Consider the following 15,855-nt stretch of genomic DNA (forward strand, 5'->3'; position numbering starts at 1 on the left):
TAGTAGTGCTACCCAACTAACATGCATCAGCAGCCTTTATGTAAGCTAATGTGGCAGAGGCACACATGACCACAGCAACAAGTAGCTCCAGCTACATAAAGAACAAAACACTGGGCTAACAGTCACCTGGCACTGGGCTAACAGACCACCTTGAGTGGTCAAGTTCTGCTTCCAAATTTCCCCAATTCTTGCCCACTCCCTTGATCTGAGCTCCACAATTTCTTCCTTAATTTTCTGCCCATTTACAATTATTTCCCACTGGAGTGCTCAATTCCCCCGCTCCCTCCTTCCCAGTTTCCCCTCTCTTCTAAAAACCCCACCCCTCAAGCATGCCCTTTCAGCACCAAGTACTAGGTGCATGGGTCATGCTCAGGTCTCCAAAGAGCGAGAGCACCACATCAAATCTTAGCACACATGGGAAGCTGGAAAGACTCCTCCAGTGATGGGGCCCCTAGAGTCATGGGTCGGCGGTGGGGAGAAAGAGAAGCTAAATCCTTCTGCACAAGGGAGAGCGATTCAAAACCCTGCTGTAGGGGCAGGCACCACCCTCACTCTAGCATGAGGACAGGGCAAGAAGAGAATATGAAGCACATGTCACTACCACACAAGTTCCCTATTCTCTTCTAAACTGTCTCTCCAATATCCTATCTCTCCCTTCTCTTACTCCCAGCCCCGTGACCTGAGCCACCAACTCCTTCCCTTCCATCCACTCTGTCCCAAAGCCTGTCCATCTTCTTCCCCACCCAACACACACTCTTAAATCCTACACTGTGCTCTCAAAGGGAAAAAAAAACAAACACAAAAACCAAACAAAAATCCCATGCATACAAACTGCATGCTCTCACCCTCACAAAACAAAACAAAAACCCCAAAATCTAACCCAATAGGTCGATTTTAGGAATGAGCCTACAGATTCTTCCTATTTTACTATAGAACTTACTTGACATTATCTGGGTGTAGGTCAGATTAGAAAGTCACAGCATTTTCCTATTTGGCTCACCTAACTCCTGCAAATACTGGTTCACTAGAAACTCTCCAATCCACTTTTTGCCCTGTAATCTATTTAGTTTGGCATCTGCCAAAAACAGCTAAATCTGGTTTGAGTATATTTTCAATTTTGCTTTCCCCTTTCCCCAAAAGGCAGTGGTGCCAACCAATAGCTTTGTTAAATGTACAGCAATGGAGACCATTTGGGGCATGCTGAAGCCATGGTTTTTAACATTTAAGGTTCTGGTCCCCAGAGCTCTGAGGAATAAACAGTACAATCCACCAAAAACAGTTTAAAAAGTTGCTTTTGAGGGATGGGCCCCATAAGAATCCATTGCTCAAGTAATCCCAAATTGAAGCAACTCACACTACCGTGGTGTGTCTATAAGGCACACCATGTTTCAAGTCAATTAAAATCGCCCCGTGAATTTTTGTATACTAATGAGTCAACCTGTACACAAAATTTCCATCCCTTTCTTCTCTTCTGCTCCTTTGAGCCATTCCAATCTAGCTTCATTATCTGATTATTCATTCAATTTTTTTTTTTGAAAATGTAGTTAAATATTTATATCTGATTAACAGCTACAAGCACAAATTTCTAGCACTGCCAAGTCAAACTCTAAGGTCAGGGCAAAACTCAAACTGGAACCTTTTTGGTGCATAATTGAACTATCTCATTACAAATATAAACTTTATGCATAACAATGTGTCTTTTGTAAGATGGTTTCTATACCAACATCAGCAACATAAAGACAAAATATATTTATGTTTATGGATTCAAGTTCAAAAGCAAACTATACATTCCATGTACTACTATAAGTAAAGGTACATTAAGTATTTTTACTTTAAACTTTTGCAAAACAGATCAGCCTCTGAACTATCATAGAGCACCCCCTGGCAGTCAGTTCCTGGAGTGGACTTTAAAAAGTACTGAAGAGGAGGATTCTGTAAATCTGCCCCTTGACCCTCCCTTTAAAAGCCTGCATTTAGTGCTACAGTTGGAGGGAGGAGAGTTACAAAGGAATATACTAGCAAATTAATTAACCCACATTGATTAAACTGATTTAGAACAGCAGTCTGCTGAGCAGCTGCTAAATAAATTGCACAGCTGAAAAACAGATGCAAATTAAAAATAGTCATGTTAAAGTCAAACTCAACTTTGATATGCTATCCCACCTATGCTTGTACAGACTTCTAAAATGACAATTAAATCTCCTCCCCTGCCCCTTCACTCCGACCACCCTCCTTTAAAAGAAACAGGAACACAGAAAAGAGGTAGCATTCAGCTTTAAGTTACCCAAAAAAAATGAACCCTAGAACTATCATCTGTAAAGCTGCGTTATACAAGAAAACTGTCCTGCCCTTTAGAAACCCACAGCAAAGTACTATTGTTTGGCTCCTCCTATGGTGATTGCCTGCCTGCTTCTGCTAGCAGAGTCCTTCAGTGGATACTCTACAACTGCAATGATCTGGGGGTCCACAAAACACCCTAAAACTCAGTTTCCCCATGGGCTAGCTTCTCATACCCCATTTAGACTGCACTTTGCTACGCTGTAGTCTCAAAACAGCAAGCAAGCAAGCTGTGCGTTATGACTGCTTCCAAGGAGACTTCACACAGTAAGCCAGAGTTCTGCCAGCAGGACAACAGTGAACTGAGCTCTTTTACTCCATCCCTTATGGAAGGAAGTAAACTGAAACAATTAAAGAGCTTTCTATTTGAGAGCCAGTTCCCCCACCCAGAGTTCACTAAATCCATAAATACCCAAATTGTTAAAGCTAAGGAAGACTTACAAGCTCAACCACTTCTACTAATCAAATCCACAAATCTCTTAAAAAAAACAAAACAAAACAAAAAAAACCCCAAAAAACCTTTTCATCCTAAATAATCCCACCAGACTACCATCTTCAGTTACCCTGAGAGAATTCTGAATCATAGCATGATGTGTACCACACTGCTAGTATTGACTGGATCAACAGTACGGCAGAAGACAGGAAAGGTGTTATGGCAGTCTATAAATGGAATTAAAAATTGAGGTTTTAGATAGGGGAGTGAAAATGTGCAGAGGATTGGTAAATTAGCATAGTGGGGGGTGGCGAGAGGTACCCTTGGATTATGCTACAAAGATGTTAGCAAGTGCAACGTCCAGACATATTGCAGGAGAAATGTGCCTGGCTCCTACAGAATGGAAAGGTATAGATTGGGACAAGAAGTGTGGTGTGACAGCTGAGGAGAAGGCAGAAGAGAGGTGGGGACTCCGCACCAATGAGGGAAATGGAGGAAGACTGAAATCTGAAAAAGAGCCAGGGTGCAGGGAGAAAACCAGGATGGGCTAGGCAAAGAAAGTGGAGAAAAGATTGAATGTGGTGTCCAAGGAGGTGGCAATCCCAAGGGAAAGGGAAGGACTGGAACTGCTATGCAAGGAGACAAAGCCCAGAATGAAGACCCAAGAATGTTTTAAGTCTAAAGCAGAAAGATTTGCAACCGTTGAACATGTTTCCCTTTGGAGTCTGGAAAGAAAAGCAAGACTCACCCCACTTTTTTCCATTTCTCTCCTATGAACAAATAATTGTGAAATTCACTGGCCAAGTATATGTGCTTTCCCACTTCTGTCCTGAGGCACACAAGTACAGAGTACTATGCCACTTGGGCCAAGGATCAAACTCTTCTGGCAAGTGTCTTAGATGTCAGTGATACCACATCTTAAATTCCACCCAACCACCCCATTAGCCTCTTAGAAGTTATACAAGAAAAAAAAATTAGATAAATAATTAAAAGTGTGCAAAAACAAGTACTTGGAGATTAGCAAATGCCAGAATTAATTCAGCCCCTTAAGTAAGTATCCCCTTAGGTTCCCTTGTTTGTGGATTTTAGGGAACACGTAAAAAATCCATGGGTTGAGTAGTGGGGGGATCAAGTTCTGTAGTTTTCATCGCAGATGGAAATGATGAGATAGTGGGGGGCTTCCTGAAATCCACAAACAAGGGAACACAGGCAGACCTATCATATCCAGCCACAGAACCCTCACTGAGGAAATACCAGGTTTCATTGAATCCATCCTAAAAACTCTTGTCACCCAAAGAGCAAGTTTTATCCAAGACACAATGGACTTTCTACAAAAACTCAAAAACACAGACCGCCTTCCCAGCAACACCCTCCTAGCTATCTTGGATGTTACTAGCTTGTATACCAATATCCCACACCAGATTGGCATCCAAGCCTGCCTTGCTACCTACAAGAGCAAGATGCAACTCAGAGTAGACCCAAAGATATTACTGAACTAATATACTTCATCCTCACACACAAAACTTTACTTTTAATAACCAACACTTCCTCCAGACCATGGGCACACCTATGGGCACCAAAATGACCCCACAGTATGCCAACCTTTTTATGGGTCACCTGGAAGAATTCCTCAAGAACTGCACAATCAAACCCATGCTATACCTAAGACATATAGATGACATCATCCTCATTTGGACTGACAACCTGCAATCTCTGACTGATTTCCATCACAAATTCAATAATCAACACCCCTCCATCAGCCTCTCTCAAATACTCCAGCACCAAAATTTCGTTTTTAGACACCACGGTCAATATGCAGAATGATAAAACACAAACCACCATACACAAGAAACCCACGGACCAACATACAGATCTTCACAGAACCAGCAATCACCCTAAACACACCAAGAAAACTGTAATATACAGCCAAGTGATCCCACTGAATTTGCACTAAGGAGAACACCTGTGATCATCACCTCAGAAATCTCAAAAGGGTTTCACCCAAGAAGGACACTCCTCCAGAGAGAGAGAGAGAGAGAGATCACTTTTGAAAGAGCCATCCAGATACCGTGTGAAGAACTGGTGTAGTCCAAGAAGAATATCCCCATGAATTGCACAGCATTACACCATACCATCCTTCCCTAGAACCTATATGGAAAATCCTCAAACAACTGCAACCCATGCTAGAAGAAGACCCAATTCTTAAAGAAATTTTTTCAAAACTACTCTAGCCTTTAAACAAGCACTGAACCTTGCCAATCTCATCACCAGAAACAAATTTCCTAAGGCCCAAAGCACACTGAATGGATCCAGACCATGCCAGGACAAGAAATATAATCCCTGCCAACATATCTCCACCACTCCCACAATCACTACACCTCACAAGAGAACCATCACCATTCCTGGATTTTACACACCTGCACCTCCAGAAATGTAATGCATCTCAACCAGTGCACTAAATGCCCAGATGGAAAATATGTACAAGAAACCAAACAACAACTATACACCAGAATGAATGCACACCAAAATCCAAAGCAGAAATACCCAATTACCTGTGGGTGCAAACTTCGCACAAGACCACTCCCTCTCCAATCTCTCAGTTCTAATCTTCAAACGGAATTTACAAAACACCTTTTGTAGACCAGCCTATGAACTTCACTTCACAAGTCTACTGGATACAAGAAATCATGGACTAAATATAGACACTGGATTTATGCAACATTATAATCTGCCTGACATCCAATAACCCCAAGTAACCTCTCTATGTTTTATCAGCTACATTCCGTCACTGGGTCTACATTCCCTCCTTCCCCGCCTTCCCAACTTACTGTCTCACACTTATCGTCTCCCATCGCCTCTGATCCTCACTGCCACACATTTGCATTTCCACAGACCTGCATTTTGCACATTGGCTTCTATTCCATTCAGGAGAGCACAAAATAACAACAGACTCTCCCCACGCCTGAAGAAGGGTGTTTGTGCCCAAAAGCTTGCAAAGAACAATTTTTCCTGCTATTTAGTTGGCCTAATAAAAGATATCACATTTACGCAAAGAACCTTGTCTGCCTATGTCCTTTGACCAACACTGCTACAACCAACACCCCCGTAGCATTAGATACTAGTACATTTTCCAGGACAGCTTCCATGGAATTCAGCTCTGTTGTGAATGCTTAGCACTTGGGCACATCATGCCCTGGGGTCTCAAGCAGGGCACCCTGAAAACAAGCTACAAAAAGATCAGGGATCATCTGACGAATTTCCTATAATTACTTGCCTAGCATTACAAAGAGCTCCAAGAGAAAGGCAAGGATACAAAGTAAGAGTGCTACTTTCAATATCCTCTTTCACTGTACAGCTCCAATCCATTCCCAGAGCAAACCCATTCTGTGCACTAACTCCAGAAAGAATCCTGGTTGGGAAACACAAGGATGACTATAATCCAGCAGTGCCTCAACTGCTGACCTGCAGGCCAGAACGAACTCCCCAGCACCTTGATGTTCAGCCTACAGGGCTCTCCACTGATCTGTGGAGAACCCCATTGGTAGTGCTCCTCTGCGACAGATCCAGTGTGCAGGGCAGCACAGGGACACATACAGGTAGGCACAAAGGGCTGGGTAGAGGTGCTGTGGGGCCCCACATGCGGTGCCAGGGGGAAGCAGTACAGCACCCCAGAGTCCTGATCCTCTTACACGGAGCCTGGAAAAAGCAGCATAGTCCCAGGGCTCCAATATGTACACATTGGCTGGGCAAGAGCAACATGGTCGATCCAGGTACATGGCCCAATTCTGCAGCATGGGGTCTGATCCAGCCCACAGACTCAGCCCATGCTAGTCATTTGGCCCTTGCATTCAAAAGGTTGAGCACAATCAAAGACTGCATTAAGACACACAAAGGAAACAAATTAAAAAGTATAAATGGGTAAATCTCGTTTCTGAGATCTTCTGGAGTGCTTGACTTTGCAACCTGAATAAATTGCTTTTGATATTGTCTGCTTTTCTAATCAGAAATATAGTAAGAGTATACTGAAGTGCCTTATGGCATCCTGTCAAGGTTTTGCTACTGCTGGGCTACTTTTCCTGAACTTCTTCATCAGTGCATTTGCCAACTGCATTTTTAACCACAGGCACAGAGATCTGCTCTGAGCAGGGCTTTTAGAAGCTAAAATGCTGACTTAGAAATCACATGTGAACCATGACTACTGCATTAGACCTGCCCTATTGTGGGAGAAATGTTACAGGTAGAAAAAAAGTAATAATGAGAGATAATGTAAAACAATAGACTCATGACACCTACTATTCAACACTTCCTACAGTTTTCAAAAAACCACTAAAAACAACCCAACAATCAAGAACTGCTGTCTAATCTAGTGAAGGTCTTTTCAAAAAACTGGAAAAAAAATGTTGGAATTTCAGTGTTTGAATCAAACACCACCTAGAGAATTATATTTATCATGAATCTGTATGAAAGCTGGTACTAATCGAACATAAGGGTGACGATTTACCACCGTGTATCTGCAACTTGAGACCAGAAACTTCTTCATACGTATATATATTAAGGGTTAGATTCACTAAAGGACCTCAAGCACCTAACTCACAGCCACTTGACCATAGCAGGGAAACCCAAAACCCTGCAGAACCACCTTAGCTCCCTCTGCAATCAGTGTTCAGCATCTCACAATAGTGAACCAAAAAGCCACGTGCAGAACAAGAAGTTACTTGATTCTAGCCAACAAAAACACATTGAACAGAGGCATATCAAACCTCATTCATTTACAGAACTCTGGCACCCAACTCAAAGCTGTAAGAAGAGATCTCCATGTACCTGGGATCCAGAACCCAAAATATTCATCCATTCTTTCAGAGAAAGGAGCAAGAAAGCCCCTTTGCAAAATACAATAAAATAGGAACTGGTAATGCCTTCCTTTTATATAATAGCATAGTGTATTTCCCCCCACACCTCCATGAAACAGGAAGAAGCCAGAGCTAAAATTCTCTCTCTCTCATTTCTGAATCTAGATCAGGCTTAGACAAAACTCTAAGAGTTCAATGGGTAAATTCTCTAGGCGCATAGCAGGGGCAGACATCAACCAGAAAGAGGCTTTTTGACTTAATTTTGGATACAGAGACCTCAGTTCCATCTAAGTTCTACATTATATGTCAAAGTCCTTTATAATCTCCATCACCAAGAAATGAATTCATTTAAATTATAAATCAATGCCATAACAGGTGTAGGTTAAATGGAGCTGAAATATTAGCTACAAAAACTTAGCTATTAAAGCATTCTACAGATTGCAATACCATTTAAAATATGCCAAAGTATACCTTACCTACAATATACATCATAAGCTATATATTTAATATAAAAAAGTAAAGTGATAAATACACTTCAAAATATGAAGCGCCATTTTAAACTGCTGTGTCCTGTTCCTCCTACTCACACCACCAATTTACTCACTTGTAGCCATGATACCTGGAGGACATGCTGGTATCCCATGATCAACTGCCCATCTGTAAGCTCCTTCACCAACTAAAAAACTAGGAAACACAGAAAAGGGAGTATAAACAAAAAACCCAAGAATATGTCCCCCTTCCCTTGCAATTTGGTTAGGGGTTTTTTTTATTATTATTATTTGCAAATGACCTGCTCTTCACAGGAAGTCCCAACTACCATTCAGGCTGGCAGGTTTACTTAGTTTACTGTGAACACATGCAGCTCAGCATCAAATACCCCTTATATCTTTTTCCCACCCCTACCACCCACACACTTGCATGAGTTACCAAACAGAACCAACTTTTACAGAAAACAAACACAGAACACACTGCTTTCTAACCTTTTTAAGATTTTGAACAGCATACAAAAAGTAAATGGGGTTAAATGGCAAGGCATTTCCAATTAAATTAACATATACCATAAAAATCTGATAAAGGGTTTGCTGCCCTTAACCTGGTAAATGTATGCTTAAAGATATAAGTTTTGTTCTAAAAGTCTGCCAGAGTTCCATCAAATGTTTTGCAAAAAAAGCCAAGGCACTGAATCCACTGAATGTTAAAAAGATTTGCAAAGCTGCATTTAAATTTTGCTCAAATTGGTTTGTTTCACTAAATGGATTAAAGTAGCAATACAGTATGCAGTGTCATGTCTGTGCATGTTAAAAATTAGAATTAGAATGAACAGGTTTCAGAAATGGAAATAGTCAAGTAAAATATTCCAGTTAATTACCAATGTTACATGCATGTCTAGAATACCCAATAATTGCATGACACAGGTCAAGTTATGCACTGCAAAAGTGTACATCGCCTAGAATGTCACACTTCAACTCTCCTACCTAGTTTTTCTCTCTTTTCTATGAGGATATTACTAATACAACACCTTTATGAAGCAGATTAGATTGAAGTTTTAAAATTTTACAATTGAGAAAGAAGAAGGAAAGAAAAGGGACAAGGAAAGCCATAAACTCTGGGAACTTGACTGCTTGTTTAAGCTACTTGGTAAATCAGAATTGCCCAAGAACAACACCATCATCTTTTGTCATGGGATAGCTTAATATTTGACTTCCATAGGTTTTATTGTCTTGCATTTTGAGACTGTTTCAGCCCTTCCAACTTTCAATAATGCAACCAAGGCAAGAAAGAAACATGAAAAGACAAAATAAAATGTGTAATAAGTTACAGTACAGGTTAAATCAAATATGTTCATTTGTTTGCTGGACAGCACCTGATAAATATTTACTGCTTAATATATACTAGAGAGTAAGTTAGCAGGCAATTCAGGAGAACTCACCTGTTTCCTTATTGCCTAACACCTCAAAAAAAAAGTTTGACACTTAAGCAATAAACAGAGTTGGAAGTTATTTGGACTTGGCTCTGGAAACTGCTGAAAAATAAGAGTATTTCTCTTTAAAAAGGTAATATATACCTGCTATAGTAGTGAAAGTACTATTTAGACTATGTAATCAACAATACGACCCCAACAAGGGGCTGACTGAAATATCCCATCTGCTACAGAATAAGTTACAGGCAAAGAGAACATGCTCAAGTACAGGTTTCCCCTCGCTTTATGAAGGTTCTGTATGTGCAAATTTGTTCTTATGCAATGACCCTTTTTATACCAAAAATTCTTTATATGAAAGGCAAATTCACTCTTATGCAATCAGTGTGGTGGAAGTCTGCAGTCAGCTGCTTTGTGCGATGCATTGTGGGAGTGATGCGCACCAAAATATAGTCTCCTGTGTGGATCTGTGCTCCTCGCTCATTGTCTGTGACACGTTTCTGTAGTTGCCTTCCCCATTATGATAGTGCCCTGTGCTTGTATGTACTGCCTGCTGTTGGTGAGTACCAAAATTGTCTTGTAAAATGGGTAGAAATGGGCCTGGGAGGGCAGCACAGTCGAGGTTGTGGAACATATCCCTAGTTGTTACATTGTAAAGTGGGTTCTCTTTATGCAAATTTAAGTTATGCGCCATTTTCCAGGAACACGTGTACAGCATAAAACGAGGAAAACATCTATTAGAGTAGTATGTATGGTCACTACAACAGCTGCGAAACAAACAAAAAAAATTCTTAGGAGTTCTACACTTCTTTTATGCACTTCTTGGAAATATAAGAGCTACTGCTTCACTTAAGCAGCAGATTGGGCCTCTAAGCATTCATGGCATATCAAAACTGATGCAGAAGAAAATAAGGTTTATTTTTTATTTTTTAAACTCCTGCTACATTATGTCTTCAGGTGGATACTCATGCCTGAGTATCTGCTCCCTCATAAGAAAATCCAGAACCTACCTATCACGGAAGTGATGCACAAATCACAAGTTCTCTGATCGCTACTGGAACTTTTCATTTCCTCATTTTGAGAGACACAGAGTGCATCCACACATGCAATTAATCTGCAGCAATAAACTCCACTGCATATTGCGCTGGAGTTTATTGTGCCCAGATGCCACACTTACACATGTGCCCAGGACCGCAGCACACTGAGCCAGGTCAGAGCAGCCCCAGCTGGCAGGGGACCCGGGGAGGTCAGCCCATCAGCCCAGGGCTGCTCCAACCCAGCTCAATGTGCTGCAGAGGGGCTGGCTGGGACACAAAGGTGCTTGTGTGGGGCTACCCAACAGACAACCCCCTACCCTAAAGCTCCCTTCTGCCCCAGTCAGCCCCATCAGCGTCTACACGTGTTGTTCCCCAGTAAAGAACTCCACCGCAAGCTAGTACTTGTGGATGTGTGTAAACGAAACAGGGGCCCTAAATTGAAGCGGTGGGTTTTAAAAAACACCACTTTAATTTAGGGCCAATTAAACCCCCGTGTTCTGCACACACCCTGCTGACTTGCCTGTCTCTCCAGCAGGGAAGGGAGGGCAAGCTGCCAGTGGGCAGAGTGATCCCTGGGCTGCAGTAGGGCTGGTGCTTCCCTCTGAGGCAGCAGTGGCCCCCCCACACAGGCAGCACCCACCAGCAGGCACCTGGCTCAGGCAATCCCAGGGGTCATCACAGCCACAGAGGGAAGCACCAGGCCCCTGCACAGCTCAGGCAGGCTCCGGGGGATGGGGAGAAAAGAAATCAAACACACTGCTTTTCTTGGGCAGAGCCTACTTTCCCAGGCTGCTGCCCGGCTGCCTGCAGAGCTTCCTGCTGAGCCACAGAGCTGCATGGAGCCTGGTGATTTACTCCACAACTACAGGGGCAGCAAATGAAAACTTCTCAAAGGAGTTTTAGTTTGCTGAGCCCCAAGTCATTTAAGGTACATTACACTGTCGAATGTCCTACAGCAGCTGTAATTAATGCGCAATACATCGCCAAGGTGGGCAAACACCAACACCATTAAAGCGGTGCAAAAGCATTTAGCCCACTTTAAAATATCGTGCGCACACACTCCTCATTTCAGCTATTAGATAAAAGCACCAAAAAAACCCCACTAAAGCACCAGATCTATACAGATATTGGGCAGGTCTAACTAACATGCTGCCTTTTCTGGGCATGTGTTGGACTCAGTGCAGGAGCGCATGAGAATAAAAGTGCCTTGTTTTGTTTTTTAAACATCTGCAAACAGCCTATTTGTCCAAACAGGACAAAGCAGAACACTAAAAACACAATACATTTTAATCAATTACTCAAATATTTAAAACAGATGGACTGCAGACTCATCTAAAACCCTTTCCCTTTCATCCTTGGTATGACATGATAACAATAATGGGCCCTTAAAAGTCTCCCTGCACTGAGTTAGGTCTGACTGTGACCTTCTGCAGAGATGTTTCCATTTGGTCTTTCAAATTAGATTATCCAGAAATTATTTTTCTACGTGTAGATTAGATTTAGGGGTCTTATTTTCAAAGGCTGCTCTCACACACAACTTCAGTCTACCCCCTTTGCAAAACCAGGTCTTTACAGTTTTGTCATTGGGAAACAATTTAGACAGTATAAGCTCTTTTCTTAGAGCATAGCTAGAATAGTAAGGTAGTCTACAGACACAAACTGTTAGCATCTTCAATTCTGGTCAGAGCCAAGCTCCTTCATATCTGTGGAACACTTGGGATCCTAGGAAAGTAAACCTGGAAGGGATATCACAAGGTAGTCTAGCCCTGGTCCCTGCTCAAGGCAGGATCATCCCTAACTAAACCATCCCAGCCAAGCATTTATCTAACCTGCTCTTGAAAACTTCCAAGGATGGAGTTTCCAGTTTTTCTAGGTAGCCTGTTCCAATGTCTGACTATACCCGTAGTCCAAGTTCCTCCTAATGTCCAACCTAATTTTCCCCTGCTGTGGCTTGAGTCCATTGCTACTAGTCCTGACCCTTACAGCCCCAGAGAAAAGCCTCTCCCCATCCTCCCTGCAAGAACCCTTCAGGTATTTGAAGGCTGTTATCAAATCCCCACCTCTGTTCTCTCTTCTCTACACTAAATAACTCTAGTTCTTTCAACCTTTCCTCACAAATCTTACTCCCAGGCTCCTAATCATTTTTTGCACTACATTCTTTCTAAACTATCCACATCCTCTCTCAAGTGTGCAACCCAAAACTGGACACATTATTCCAGGTGAAGTTTCACAAGTGCTGAACAGAGTGGAAGAAACACTTCCCTTGATTTGCAAATGACAGTCCTGTTAAAACAACCCATTATGCTGTTGTCTTCTTTTTAAAACAAGAGCATTCTAGTTGACTCATATTCAGTTTGAGCATTTGCAACTCCACCCAACTTGGAGCCATCTGCAAATTTGCTAAATAAGCACTCACTCAAATCTCATCATCCAGTAATTAATGAAGACATTAAACAATACCAGATCCAGGAAAGATGCCCTAGGGAACCACACTTAATACCTTCTCCCAACTAGACATTAAGTCATTGATGACTACTGTCACTGAGTACAATAATGACATTAAGTCATTGAGTACAATGATCCACCAACTTACGTATCCAAGTTACAGTAGTTTCATCTGGTCTGTACTTCCTAAGCTTGTTAATAAGATAGTATCACAAGAGACAGGTATCAAAACTCTTGCTAAACTCAAGGTATAATCAATCCACTGCTATCCCCACATCCACAGAGCCTATCAACTTATCATAGAAGAAAATCAGGTTGGTCAATCATGACTTGCTCTCAGTGAATCCATGCTGGCTGTTCCCGATAACCTTGTTCTCCTTCAGGTGTTTCACAATGGATTCCTTGAAGACCTGCTCTATTATCTTTCCAGGTATTGAGGTCAGGCTGACTGGTCTATAATACCCTACATCTTCCTGCTTCCCTTTCTTAAAGATAGGCACTTTATTTGCCCCTTTCCAATCACCTAAAACTTCACTCGACCTCCACAAGTTCTCAATGAGGATAGCCAAGAACTCTAAAAGGACCTGTCAATTCTTTCAGTACCCTGGGATGCATCTCATCCATCCCTACCAATCTGAACACACCTAGCTTTTCCGAGTACCTAACTCAGTAGTGCTCAAGCTTTTTGTCCACAGGATCAGAGGGGCAGTTCCTGGTCCCTCCACAGGCCAGATCCGGCTGATGGACCAAATTCAGTGCCCAGGCATGCGCGGAGAGCCCCATCTAGTCCTGTGGAGGAGAGGAGGGAGCAAAAGGAGGCTTGGCCTCAGCCCAATCTGGCCCAGAGAGGAGAGGAAGGGAGGGGAGGGGAGGGGAGGAGAGGAGGGGAGTAACCTGTTCTACTATTCTAAGCTGTTTGCCTCCTTCCCTATCTTTGTTGCCAACTGTGTTCATCTTCTGGTAGCTTCCCCTGTACCCAAGTAAAAAGAGACAAATACTTCAGCTTTGTCTGCATTACCCATAACTAAATTGCTTTCCACATCCCATAATGGACCTATAGTTCCTCTTAACGTATCAAAAGTAAGTCAAAGTAATAATATACTAAAGTAGCTACTGGTAAGCTTAGAAAAGAAAGATGATAAGTTTCTCCTCCTCTCCCCCTTCTCCCAATGAGAAAAAGAATCTGTATAAATTCACCAGCTTGTCCTAGGAAGGGACTAAGGGAACATTACTCAATCGGCTGTGCAATCTCAGTTGTGGCTTCTGGACAACCTTGCATCAGTACCAATCCACGTTCTCACTTAGCCAACTACAAGAACTGGGGGAAATTTTATCCTTAATATATTGCATCACCATGCTGCTGTTCCTCTTGAATGGAGTACACCCATTACCATAAGGTTTCCTGAATCTGTTCTCCAGCAATAAGTATTTTGTGGAGCTACTGTAGGTCTTCAACAGAAGTAGACACACATCTGGATCTCTTGGTGGTTATGTGGAGGTAATGCCTCATTTAATGAGCCAAAGCCAGTCACTTCAAATAAAAGTCATGGAAAATGTCTGGAACTTAAATCAAGTCCTCCCTGTTCAGAAGATGAAACAAGAGAATTTCATGAAGCTATCATGGCCTATGAGGAACCTGTATTTGTGCTCATCCTATCTCCTGATGCTTGTCATGAATATATGCATTAAGCAAAAGCTTGAGTCAGCTTTCAAAGTGGAAACATGATGCACCTCAATCCTTTCTTTAAAGTTCCTGCTAACCATAAGCAAAACACTGTAACATAGTACACAACTCCAGAACAGAGCATGTATCACTGTCCTGTTGAAGATCTACATTTATGTTTCTACACTGATGAACTGGGGAGGGGAGCAGGGAAGCGCAGTTTTTTTTGTTTGGTTTGGGGTTTGGTTTGGGGGGGGGGGGTGTTGCTTCCTCCTAGGTGGTCAAGGCAATGGAAAACTGCACTAAAATATAGGGTCTACTCACCTATCAAAAGTCTCATTTTATTGACCTATTTCTGTAGGCTAAAGAGAAACCCATTCTTTAGGGTCACCAATTAGCCACAGAATACTGACTTTCATTTCACATGCTCAATATAGTTGACTTCGCCTTGGAAAGCTAGGATGGAACATGAGGTTATTCTTATAGGTTGCCTCTGAACTTTTACACAAAATATACCTTGAAAACTTTTTTCTAATAACAGAAAGGGGGGAGGGCCGCAAAGGAGGAAGAAAAGCACTGCCATATCTTGGGTTTTTTTCCCCACCCAGACAGTTACAGCATGTTTATATCACAGTGGCCATGCCTGGGCACTCCTGGGTGAAAAAGTCCTGCCCATTTGCTCCTGGTGTGCTGAATGTCATAAGCATTTATGTAGCTGCCACTGTGGCAGTCCTGAGGCAAACATTTTTTCTGATCATCTAGCATATCCGAGATGATGTATATAAATAATATTTTATATTCATTATATAAAACTAATTGAATTCCCATTCAAATGTAGATCAACAAGAAAATGTCATACAAAGAGAAATGCATTTGCTGCATATTGATATCTAATCAAAGTATTACATAACTAACCATTAACAATTAATTATTTACTTAAAATAGTAAAATAATAAAAATAGTATAAATTGAACACCAAATTAAAGCTAATTATTTAAAATCTGGGTCTCTTGCTTGCTACTTTAAAAGTGACAATTCAGGAATAGCTTAATTTAAATCAATGTACCTTGAGGGAGGAGGTTATATTCACTTAGAGCATTCAAAGTCTATTAGACACGAAACCAGATTGGCTGTTGCATTTCCCGTCCCCCAATCATTTTTGATATATCCAA

General features: G+C 41.8%; 1 protein-coding gene across 3 annotated transcripts in view; it reads right to left on the reverse strand.

Moving 5' to 3' along the window:
- Nucleotides 1-15,855, reverse strand: part of TASP1 (taspase 1) — a 170,645-nt gene that overhangs the window by 128,833 nt on the left and 25,957 nt on the right. For all 3 annotated transcript variants that reach the window (XM_019549122.1, XM_019549121.1, XM_019549123.1), the window contains one exon: nt 8,225-8,304. In XM_019549122.1, the coding sequence (XP_019404667.1) occupies nt 8,225-8,304 (80 nt within the window). The remainder of the gene's footprint in view (nt 1-8,224; nt 8,305-15,855) is intronic.

Source organism: Crocodylus porosus, unplaced genomic scaffold, assembly GCF_001723895.1.
Source record: "Crocodylus porosus isolate Cpor-Errol unplaced genomic scaffold, CroPor_comp1, whole genome shotgun sequence".
Classification (NCBI taxonomy): domain Eukaryota; kingdom Metazoa; phylum Chordata; order Crocodylia; family Crocodylidae; genus Crocodylus; species Crocodylus porosus.